General features: G+C 44.1%; 1 protein-coding gene across 1 annotated transcript in view; it reads left to right on the forward strand.

Annotated features, from left to right (window-relative positions):
* Positions 1-12746, forward strand: part of RFC1 (replication factor C subunit 1) — a 131441-nt gene that overhangs the window by 102423 nt on the left and 16272 nt on the right. The window contains exons 14-21 of the mRNA XM_077477628.1: positions 1708-1817; positions 3284-3398; positions 3624-3712; positions 5598-5735; positions 5837-5932; positions 6022-6120; positions 6685-6839; positions 6925-7042. Of these exons, the coding sequence (XP_077333754.1) occupies positions 1708-1817; positions 3284-3398; positions 3624-3712; positions 5598-5735; positions 5837-5932; positions 6022-6120; positions 6685-6839; positions 6925-7042 (920 nt within the window). The remainder of the gene's footprint in view (positions 1-1707; positions 1818-3283; positions 3399-3623; positions 3713-5597; positions 5736-5836; positions 5933-6021; positions 6121-6684; positions 6840-6924; positions 7043-12746) is intronic.

The following is a 12746-nucleotide window of genomic DNA, read 5'->3' on the forward strand; positions in this document are numbered from 1 at the left end:
CGGTCCTCCAAGTGCACGAATGGTTCCTGCACATATGGGAGTGGGGTTGGGGTTTGGGAGTGGGGTTTTACAGAGGATTTGGTAAGTATAGCCTTTTGGTTTACCCCTAGACAAAACAAGTAGATAACCCTTCTGAGTTTTTTTTTTTTTTTTGCCCTCTGCGTCCCATTACAGAGAATTCCCTTGATATCACATAGCCAAACAGGAAGATAGAGGAAATCTCTGCAAATTAAGATTTCCTTGGGAACACACAAGTCACCAGTACGACTGTCCCCATCAGGAGATTTCCCCTCTGATATTTTTCTGGGGACAGCCCAAAATTTGTGTTTTTTTTTTTTACTTTCAATGATAAAGGTAAAAAGGACTAAGAGTGGGTCAATCTCCCAAATGGGGGTAGAGGTAGCAATAAAAACTCACAGGTGTTATAATCCTTCTCCACTTTATCCAAAACAATACATAAAAAAAAAATTGATATTTGCCTTAAGTTACACTTTTAGGGTCCTTTCACACGGGGCGGATCAGTTCTGATCCGCCCCGTGGATATCCGTTTGCTCAGCGGGGATCACTCCGCCGATCCCCGCTGAGCAGGGAATTGACAGCTCCGTCTCTGCACACTGTGTGGGGACGGACCTGTCACAGCGCCGCTCTCCCCTATGGGAGATCGGATGACGACGGACCGCAGTGCCCGTCGTCATCCGATCCGCAGATGGATGGAAAAATTGCTTTTTCCTCCGTTACACTTTTTCGGATCGGAGCGGGTCGGATGTCAGCGGACATGTCACCGCTGACATCCGACGCTCCATAGAGCTCTATGGAGCACCCGTTCAGGTCCGCCTGAAAAACTGACAGGCGGGCCTGAACGGGACGTCAGTGTGAAAGAAGCCTTAATCTTCATGGTTCAAAAGTCATTCTGTTGCAGTATCTTTCTGCTTCCCCACAGTTTTTACCCCCATCTCAGCCCAGTAATTGACAAGTGATCTGAATAAATGTATAATAAAATATGGGCGGGATATAGGGAAATCTTAAAGCTGAACTCCAGGAAACTTGAAAACTATGACTTGCAGTGAGGTTGCGCAAGTTCTAACTCATAGTCTGCCAAATTCTCAGACAAGCCTACCTCTGCATGAAGGTGCACCTCCACTTTCCAGAGTGGGGGGATGTTTGTTAATTTTTTTTTTTGAACACTTTGACCTCAGATGGGTGAGAAAAGGGGAAGTTTAGCTCCCTCCTGCTTCCTCGGTTTCTCAACTCCAACTTTCCTTCTGTGGAGATCAGAGATGCTTACTTGCATGTCTACCTCTTTCCAGTGCATCAGTGATTCCCACACTTTTCTGTTGGGCCCCTATATAACTATTTTGTGGCCCTGTCCTTCAGCCTCTCTTCTGTACCTTGGGCATTCACCGAGGTGCAGGTCACTGTACTAATTTGGCTGCGTTTCACTTAATAAGGTTTTCTTAATAACCATGCACCTTTACACATCACAAAGTGTGCATTGGTTCATTCTAAAAGGGCAACAGATACTTTGTCATCCTAGAAGTTTTTTTTTAGATTGGAATTTTTTTTTATTTTTTTTCATATGATTGCATCAAAGCAAGCAGCCATACTACCTAGTTCAATTCAGTGTACTGTAGTGTGGACTGTAAGCATAGTTTAGAAAACACCTCTGTTTTATAACTTGCGTTTTCTCACAACGGAATTGTATTTCAGCAAAATATAACAAATTTGGAGCGAAGGATGACGGATCTTCATCTAAAGCAGCTCTGTTATCCGGTCCACCAGGAGTCGGCAAAACCACAACATCAGTGCTTGTGTGCGAGGTAAACGGTTTGTGCTTAGTCTTTTACAGACATCACCTTAAAGTGGTTGTAAACCTTCAGGCATTTCTTTTTATAAAAATAACACACATGCTATACTTGCTCTGTGCAATTGTTTTGCTCGGATCAATTCCAATCCTCTTCTTCTGGGGTCCCCTGCTGGCACTCCAGGCACCTTCTCTTCATCGGGTGGCCCCACATAAAGCTGCTTGTTTCCTCTGCTCGCTCGCTCCCAAGTCCTATGTCCATTGACACAGACAGGGACTTGGCCCTGCCCCCTACTCCCGTGTCACAGGATTTGATTGACAGCAGTGGAATCCAATGGCTCATGCTGCCATCAATCTGTCCAACGGGGAGAGAGATAGCGGCTGGAGCCACTGCGCTTATGCACATTGCTGGATCGAATAGGCTCAGGTTAAAAAAAGTGGGGGGGGGGGGGGCTGGGTTCTGGGAGGGAGCTGCAGCACAGAAGGTTTTCACCTTAATGCATATCATGCATTAAGACGAAAAAAACCTTAAGGCTTCAGAATCACTTTAATAATGTAATCTGCTGTATTCTGTGAGTTTTTGACGTTTGGGAATAAGAGTGGAATGTAGGTGTTGCAATCATTCTACATCACTCTCCTCCTGCTCTATTCAGTGCTGAGAGCTAATGGAAATACCTGCTACTTGCAGTTATGGAGGAGTGTGTGGCTTGCCCCATGTAATATGGCTGGGTCATTCAATGCAGTCACCCAGGGAGTCTATAGCCCTGTTTGAGCTGACTCCTAACTTACACAGGGCAGTGCTTTCTCTTGTGGCAGCTGAACAGAGTGGTGGAGGGAATGAAAGGGTGGTAATGGTTTGTGAAAGTCTACAATAAAAAGCTAACTTGTTGCTTTGGCCTCCATGGGGTTACTAAACCCACAATCGTAAAAATCAGTCTTTATATGCAGTAAAGCATGCTTGTTATACTCAATGTGGACCCTAAGGGGTTAGTCCTCTGCATTGTGTAAAAAGGCTGTTTGACTCCGTCTTCTCTGGTTCCCCCTCTTTCACTGTCCCCAATCCATCTGCTGATAGAACAGAGGCCAGGGGACAAGCTGCACGTGCTCAGTTTGGTGTGTATTGCTAGAGCATTTTTTTATTCTTGGGAGAGTGCATCTGATCAGCACAGGGCCAATCGGCACTGCCCAGACAGAGGATCGGGGTCCTGCAGCCTCATAGAACAGGCAGAGGAGAATGAAAGCTCCTACAAGCATTAACCAGGAACTGATAGAAGTAACAAGACTGCTATATACTGCTGATGAGAAAAGGTATTTAGCAGTTTATAGTTACAAAAATTGCATTTCCATGTTCTGTGTACTGTAGGAGACCAGATATAGTGAATGCAGGGTCCTGGGTTTAGTAACACTTTAAGTAGCATGAGCTGTCATTGTAATGTTTCTTATAATGTGTGGGATGGTGTGTTTGATCCCTCTGTGAATTAGGAGCTTGGCTACAGTTACGTGGAGCTAAATGCCAGTGACACCCGCAGCAAAAACAGCATGAAGGAAGTGGTGGCAGAATCGCTAAATAATACCAGCATCAAAGGATTTTATTCAGGTAAAGCATATTACTCTTTAGAATACACATGCTTTCATTTAGAGATTGTGTTAAAGTATAGCAATGGAAACTAGGCGTTAACCTTTGTCTGATCTGTGCTAGAGCGAGCATAGGTGGATTTTGATTGGATGCTTTGGATAGAGAGGGAGAGACTCTATAATCCGATGTGTAATGCCATGTACTGTTCTCTGACACTGTAAACTTCAGTTATCTGTCTTTTATCAGGAACAAGCAAGTCTGTAACGAGCAAGCATGTTCTGATCATGGATGAAGTGGACGGTATGGCAGGAAATGAAGACAGAGGGGGTGTACAGGCAAGTCTATTGCCCTGTTGTAGAGATTCCTGTCTTCAATGGGCACACTGTGTTTTTTGTTTTTATTTAAAAAAAAGTCTCCTTTAATGAAAACGAAAAAAAAACAAAAACCCTCAAATCTAGTAGCTGTACAGTGAACTCCAGTACATTACAATAAAGGAAAATGTCAATACCAATGTAGAACCAACCATGTATCCAGTATAGGGGAAATTCTGGCATACGCTATAGATACTACAATCCAGGCAGATATACTCAAACTACAATAATGCAAAGACCTACATACAGTCAGACATAAAATATATTCAGGGGTACTGTAAAACACACAATATTCACTATAGTACATGTACAGTATAGAAAGCTGTAAACTCATATGATCATCACTCAATTGGTAGCAGATTCATCATCCAGATAGAAACTTGATCTAACCACCGATCCCAACGCTTACGGTATTTAGCCAGGCAAGGTTAACAGTCACCGCCCTCATTCTTGTATTGTTAAAGGAGAGACCCCAAGCCATCAACATTCTAGTTATAAAAAGGGATTCCTGTAGGAAGATATGAAAACGTCTATCATTCTCCTGATTGGGAGTAAAACCAGTATATACTGTTTAGGGCATATGGTTAGTGGGGAACTCATGCGATCATGTAGAAACTGGACTACTGTGACCAATAACCTTGGATGATAGAGCACAATTATTTTAACATGCATTTAATTCTATATTGTAATATAAATTGATAAAATGAGCCATACTAGTGGAGTGCATATAGGACTGGTTTGTAATATAATGAAAGGCCCCTTTCACATGGGACGGATCCGTGATGATCCGCCCCATGAACATCCGCTTGCTCAGCGGGGATCGCTCCATTGATCCCAGCTGAGCCGGTGGATGACAGGGCGGTCCCTGCCCTGTCAGATCTTTGCTCTTCTCTATGGGGGATCAAATGAACATGGACCGTCTGTCCATCCAATCCACTCTGCAGACATTTAAAAAAGTAGAATTTTCCTCCGTCTGCAGAATCAGACCATAGCGGGGACGGATGATATCTGGTGCCATGGATGTTCATCCGCTGACACCCGCTATCGCATATATGTCTGTATTTCATCTGAAAACGGATGGATGAAATACGGACATAAGGTCCGCACGTGTGAAAGAGGCCTAAGTCTTATTGATTAGTGCCTCCCTGTGCTATACATTCACCTAGGACTATACAGCTATTACTTTGGTCTTATCACAATGTTACACATCTGATTTACATTACTTGTAGATGGCTGCTATTAAAGCCATATCAATAGCTGATCTTTTTAGTAGTAGTTATCTTGGATATTTTGCTTTACATAGTAGTGGTTTACCTGTATTGCACAAGCATTGCTTGCAGTTATTGGAATTTACCTTTAAAACACAATTGTATTTGAGTAGAATAGCTACAAACTGACCTTGCGCCTGTGTTTTTACCATTTTATGTGTTAGCAGCTGTGGTAATAATGTCTATTTTAAAGGACTTTAATGGTTAGGATGCAAATTTACCTGTTCTTTCCCTCTTACATCATGCACCAGCATTCTTTTTTTTTTTTTTTTCTTTTTCCTATAGCTATAAACAGATTTTATTACTCCCCCTGATCAAGGATTCTAAAATGATTGCAGGGGCAGCTGCTAAGTGTTCCTTTCTCATATTGCCCCAAAACTACATCCCCGAGACAGTGTGTAGGGAGGTTCTTGGAAGTCAAAACAGCAGCACTGCTTTACTGACAGAGAGGGGTTGTAAATATGTGGTATTCAGTATTCTAGCAGACAGAGCTGACAACCCTGCATAAGATATTTATGAACCGGTATGCAGCTAAATGTATGGTTTTCATCCTATCTTTTTTTTTTTTTTTTTCATTTCAGGAGTTAATCTCTTTGATCAAACAATCAAAGATCCCCATTATATGTATGTGTAATGATCGAAATCACCCTAAAATCCGGTCATTGGCTAACTATTGCTTTGACCTCCGCTTTCAGAGGCCCAGAGTGGAGCAGATTAAGGTCAGATTTCCACCTCCTTTTCCCTTGATCATGCATGAATTTTAAATCTGTTATATTTGAATCTGGTCGCCAGTATAACATTTGGAACTTATAATATTCAGGGGGCTATGATGTCTGTGGCATTCAAAGAAGGATTGAAGATTCCACCACCAGCTATGAATGAAATTATCCTTGGGGCCAACCAAGACATTCGGCAGGTGAGACTTTCTACAGAACAATTTTTATTTTTTATTTTTTTTATTTTCAGTAGCTAAAAGAATTTGGGTTTTGTATCTTTTTCCATAAGGTTCTTCATAACCTCAGTATGTGGAGTGCCAGTAATAAGGCCTTGACTTATGATGAAGCAAAGAATAATGCTAAGAATGCCAAAAAGGACATCAAAATAGTAAGTGAGATTTTAGGTTGCTTAGTTTCTGAGCTTGAACGGGTTTCAAATTGGTGATAGTTTGGTTGGGATAAAGTTTTCAGTTTTAGTGGTTATCTTCATTTGTAATTCATTTCTATACAAGTGGATAAATATTTTCAGCTTTGAAGAAATGCAATACTTTCTTTAACAGTGCTGTGCAGCTGAACACAAGGCAGGTAAAGCTACAGAGTGAACCTTAAGGACATGATCAGAATATCGGGCAAAAAATACTGCTTTTGAATCAATTGTACGATGATCTGATCATAAGTGCACCGCCTTTGTCCAAAATTTTCTAAATGGAGAAACATGCACATTTTTCTTGTACGATTTTCTTTTTAATCCGTACAATTTTTGTCTGAAAATACAATACAAATATATACCAATTTTTATTCTGTTGTACAAGAATTTTGGTACTTAAGTAACCCATTTGTTTTCAATGTGGAGACTAGCATGCCAAAAAAAAAATTTGTACGGTAATTTCATTGTGTGTACTACGCTTTAGAAAATCTTCACTAGTGATTCATTAATTGTAATTGTTTTCAGGGTCCTTTTGATGTTGTACGCAAGGTGTTTGGTTGTGATGGAGACAATTCCCACATGACGCTTATAGACAAGCTGGACCTTTTCTTTCATGACTACTCGATTGCACCTCTCTTTGTTCAGGAAAATTATATCCACATGAAGCCAGCTGCGTCAGGGTGAGGACTTTGGGTTGTTTTAAAATGTTCTCTATGCTATCCTGTAGTCTTATTATGGTTTTATCATTGTTTTTTTTTTTTTTAGTGGGAACCTGAAGAAACACTTACTACTGCTGAGCAAAACGGCTGATAGCATATGCGATGGTGACCTGGTAGACCGGGCTATCCGCAGTAAGCAGACCTGGAGTCTCCTGCCTACACAGGTAGAGTGACCGTGGCAGATCAGAATATCAATTGTGCACTTCTGTTCTACTGACATTAGTAACTGCCTTTTGTATATACATTTAATATGGTAATGAACTAGTTGCAATTGACTCTACATTCGTGATACAGTGCTTATCACTGTTGATATGGTGTCCATTTTATCTCAGTGTCCATGCTTGAACCTGTGGTGGCTTTTGGAAAATTAGTTAAAATATCATCCCTGATTTTGACACCTTCATGTATTGGTCACTTCTGCATTCTCTTTTACAAGAATAGTTAATGTCTCTTCTCTTTTGTGAAGGTGAAACAAGTATAGATAAGCTGTTCAGATACAGGTGTGCTTTTTCAAAACCATATTTTCTATTTCACGCCTAAGCCTTTTTGAGATCATCTCAAAGCCACCATTGCGGAAGGGAATCTATTTCTGACTCCGTAGAAAATCTTATTGGAAAACATTTTAGTTTTGTTCTGCATTGTACTAGCTTTACTATGTGTAATGCCGCGTACACACGATCAAACAAGCTGGTGGAAAAGTCCGGCAAACTGAAGTCCGCCAAACAATCCCCCCGTGTGTAGCCTCCGGCATACTTTTTTGACCCGAAAGTAGTTTTACACTCCAATCTTCCCGCCGGACTTGCAGTTCGGCGGACAATCCGGCCGTGTGTATGCCAGTCCGCCGTACTTTTGAAATGAGTGGACTTTTCCTGCCCGGAGAAAAGTCCGCTCATTTCGAACGGGTCTCCAGGTAGGCAGGGCCCGCGAATGAGGACGTCGCTGGCCCCGCCGCCTGGTATGGACTAAAAGGGCAACCCCAACGCCGAAAAAAATCGGCGTGGGGGTCCCCCCAGGTCCACATCAGACCCTTGTCCGAGCACGCTACCCGGCCGGCCAGGAAAGGGGGGGGACGAGCGAGCGGCCCCCCCTCCTGAGCCGTACCAGGCCGCGTGCCCTCAACATGGGGGGGCCTTGGGGAAGGGGGGACCGCGCGGCCCCCCCACCCCAAAGCACCTTGTCCCCATGTTGATGAGGACAAGGGCCTCTTCCCGACAACCCAGGCCGTTGGTTGTCGGGGTCTGCGGGCAGGGGGCTTATCGGAATCCGGGAGCTCCCTTTAATAAGGGGGCCCCGGATACCGGCCCCCCACCCTATGTGAATGAGTATGGGGTACAATGTACCCCTACCCATTCACCTGTAAAATAAAAGTACAAAAAAACACAACACACAAGATAAAATAGTTTATTGCACAGCTCCGGGGGACTTCCGTCTTCGGGGGTCTTCTCGCCGGACTCCTCCGCTATCTTCTTGTAGCTCTTTTGCTACCGTAGGAGCCCGGCTTTCTTCCTCGCCGTCGGCCTCTTCTTCCGACTTCGGGGGTCTTGTCCCCCTCTTCGGTTCTTCTGCCGGGCCACCGCGCCTTCTTCTAGCTCTTTTACAGGCGGTGGCCCAGTCTTCTCTCGCCGCCGCCTTCCGTTCTTCTGTTCTTCTTCCTCTTCAGATGTTGCCTCGCCGAATCCTCTGCTCACAATGACTGGGACCGGGCACGCGGCGACTTATATAGGGACAAGGGGCGGGGGTCTTCGGTGGATGTCACATGGGTTGATGTCACATGGTGACCCTTCCCCCTTAGGATGTCACAGTCCCGGAGGATGCTGGGACTGTCGGCATGTGACATCAACCCATGTGACATCCACCGAAGACCCTGCCCCTTGTCCCTATATAAGTCGCCGCGTGCCCGGTCCCCGTCATTATGAGCGGAGGACTCAGCGAGGCAACATCTGAAGAAGAAGAGAAGAACAGAAGACCGGGCCACCGCCTGTAAAAGAGCTAGAAGAAGGCGCGGTGGCCCGGCAGAAGAACCAAAGAGGGGGACAAGACCCCCGAAGTCGGAAGAAGAGGCCGGCGGCGAGGAAGAAAGCCGGGCTCCTCTGCTAGCAAAAGAGCTACAAGAAGATAGCGGAGGAGTCCGGCGAGAAGACCCCCGAAGACGGAAGACCCCCGGAGCTGTGCAATAAACTATTTTATCTTGTGTGTTGTATTTTTTTTTTGTACTTTTATTTTACAGGTGAATGGGTAGGGGTACATTGTACCCCATACTCATTCACATAGGGTGGGGGGCCGGTATCCGTGGCCCCCTTATTAAAGGGGGCTCCCAGATTCCGATAAGCCCCCCGCCCGCAGACCCCGACAACCAACGGCCAGGGTTGTCGGGAAGAGGCCCTTGTCCTCAACATGGGGACAAGGTGCTTTGGGGTGGGGGGGCCACGCGGCCCCCCCTTCCCCAAGGCCCCCACATGTTGAGGGCACGCGGCCTGGTACGGTTCAGGAGGGGGGGGGGCGCTCGCTCGCCCCCCCCCCTTTCCTGGCCAGCCGGGTAGCGTGCTCAGACAAGGGTCTGATGTGGACCTGGGGGGACCCCCACGCCGATTTTTTTTTTTCGGCGTTGGGGTTCCCCTTTAAGTCCATACCAGGCGGCGGGGCCAGCGACATCTCCTTCGCGGGCCCCGCCTACCTGGAGACGCGCTCGAAATGAGCGGACTTTCCTCCGTGTGTGTGGGCGAGTCCGTTCATTTCAAAAGTAGGGCGGATAGTACGGCGGACTTAGTACGCCGTATTAGTCCGCTGAAAAAGTGCCGTGTGTGGGCAAGTAGCCCGTTCGGAAAGTCCGACGTACAGTGGCGGGAAGTCCGCCAGACTAAGTACGTCGGACAGACGGCTACGTGTGTACGCGGCTTAAGACTTTATAAAATGGATTCCTGATTTAATTACATTTTTGGCAATAAAATTACTTAAACCCCCAGAACATTATATATTTTCTGAAAGCAGAGGCCCTGTAGAATAAAAAGGTGATAATTGCATGTTTTTGTGTCACGTGATGTTTGCGCAACTGTTTATTAAATGCACATTTTCGAAAAAAAATCTAATAAAATAAATTTTAGTGCAAAAACACATCATATAGTACCCATTTTTTGTTAAAATATAAAAGGCGAGGTTGCATCGAATAAATACCAAACATCACATGTCTTAAAATTGCGTGCGCCTGCGATATTGCCAAAAACTATGGTGCCCAAAAAGCGCCATAGGCGACGCTTTAAAAGTCTTTACAGCTCCTCGGTTTACAGTTAGTTGTGCTCATAAGTTTACACACCCTGGCAGAATTTGATTTCTTGGCCATTTTTCAGAGAATATGAATAACACAAAAACTTTTCTTTCACTCATGGTTAGTGTTGGGCTGAAGCAATTTATTATAAGTCAGCTGAGTTTATTTTTTAAAATCGTAATGACAAAAGAAACTACCCAAATTACCCTGATCAATAGTTTATATACCCCAGTTCTTAATACCGTGTATTGCCCCCTTTAACATGAATGACCGCTTAAAGTATGTTGTGGTATTTGTGGATGAGGCTATTTATCTTCTCAGATGGTAAAGCTGCCTATTCCTCTTGGCAAAAAGCCTCCAGTTCCTGTAAATTCTTGGGTTGACTTGCATGAACTGCACGTTTTGAGATCTCCCCAGTGGCTCAATGATATTGAGGTCAGGAGACTGAGATGGCCACTCCAGAAGCTTCACTTTAATCTGCTGTAGCCAATGATGGGTCAACTTTGTTTTGTGTTTTTTGGATCATTGTCATGTTGGATATGCCCAAGTATGCCCCATGCGCAGCTTCCTGGCTGATAACTGTAAATGTTCCTAAAGTGTATTTTGATAATGTACTGTATTCATCTTGCCATCCATTTTGACCAACTTTCCTGTGTCTTTTGTATCTCACACATCCCTAAAACATCAGTGATCCACCTCCGTGTTTCACAGTAGGAATGGTGCACCTTTCATCATAGGCCTTGTTGACTCAAATGTAGCATTTATGGTTGTGGCCAAAAAGGTAACTTTTGGTCTTATCACTATAATTGACTTTGTGCCAGGAGGTTTGAGGCTTGTCTCTGTACTGTTTGGCATATTGTAAGCGGGATACTTTGTGGCATTTGCGTAGTAATGGCTTTCTTCTGGCGACTCAACCATGCAGCCCACCTTTCTTCAATTGCCTCCTTATTGTGCATCTTGAAACAGCACAGAGTCCTGTATTTCACCTAAAGTTATTTGTGGGTTTTTCTTTGCATCGTGAACAATTTTCCTGGCAGTTGTGGCTGAAATTTTAGTTAGTCTACCTGACCATGGTTTGGTTTCAACAGAACCCCTCATTTTCCACTTCTTGCTTAGCGTTTGAACACTGCTGATTGGCGTTCTTAATTCCTTGGATATCTTTTTATATTCCTTTCCTGTTTTATACAGTTCAACTACCTTTTCCCACAGATCCTTTGACAATTCTTTTGCTTTCCCCCATGACTCAGAATCCAGAAACATCAGTGCAGCACTGGATGAAATATGCAAGGGTCTGTCGGGAGTCCAGAAACCCATTGACCTTATATATACACACACTAATTACAAGCAAACAGATCACAGATGAGGATGGTTACCTTTAATAGCAATTCAAACCCCTTTGTGTCAACGTGTGTGTGTGTGTGTGTGTGTGTGTTATCAGGGCAAAATCACCAGGGTATATAAACTTTTGATCAGAGTCATTTGGGTAGTTTCTGTGTGATTTATGTTTTAAAAAGCGTAAACGCAGTTGATTGATAATAAATGGCTTCAGCCAGACACCAACCATGAATGAAATTATTATTTTTTTGTGTTATCATTCATATTCTCTTAAAAATGGCCAGGAAATCATAAATTCTGCCAGGGTATGTAAACTTATAAGCAGAACTGTAACTAGGAGCTCTTGTGCTAGAATTATTCTCACTCTGACGTTCGTAGCAATCTGTCACGTGTGGTGTGACCGTAGTTTACATACTTGTGCACACCCTGGGCTTGCGTTTGCACAGGTGTGTGGAGCAACAGGAGTTTGGCAATTTTACATTTTAATATATTTTATTTATTTATATATTAACTTTTTTCTTATGTATTTTTACTTGCTATCACAAGGGGGTTCATAAACCCCTATGTGATAGCATTGTGCAGGTGACTGGTACTCTTTATAGAGACAGGGGTCTAATGGACCCCAATGTCTCCCCTGCACTTCACACCATCTAACCAAGCACAGATCGGCTTGGTTAGATGTGTCTCCTAGCTGTAATGGCCATGCAATGGTGCATCTGAAACCGGAAGAAACATCACTTCCGGGTTTCATTCTTTGCATGTGAGATTGAGACATGGCTTTGCCTTGGTCTTACAGCAGTATCTCTCCCCTAGCTGGGGGCTGTGTTCCCAGGATCTTACCGAAAACCTGGTAATCACAGGAGATGGGGGGGAGGCACCCCGCTGCTGGGTCTGTGAAAGTGATTGCAGCTATGGAAAGCTAACTGTTGCATCGCTTTCACTTTGAAGCCAGGAGCTGGCTGAATGAAACCCACACAAGCTGGCTGCTACTGCAGCCATCAGCTTGTGATTAAAGGTTCACTCTTTGGACATATGCAGTACGTCCAAAGAGCTAAGCTGGCTATAGCAGAAGGAGATACAGTTTAAACAAAACCCATATGGAGTAATATGGACACTGACATTGTTCACCTCCTGAAAATACTTTCTGAATCTGACTTAAAAGTTTGGATATCCTGATTTCTAACATTTGCTGTGGTGTGGCTTGGCTTGACATGCTTACACAGTCATTTTATAGTTGGTGGCTTGGGAAGTTTTGAACGCAATAAACCAGT

Source organism: Lithobates pipiens, unplaced genomic scaffold (assembly GCF_037356315.1).
Source record: "Lithobates pipiens isolate NorthernLeopardFrog02 unplaced genomic scaffold, aLitPip1_a1.2 Scaffold_13, whole genome shotgun sequence".
NCBI lineage: Eukaryota > Metazoa > Chordata > Amphibia > Anura > Ranidae > Lithobates > Lithobates pipiens.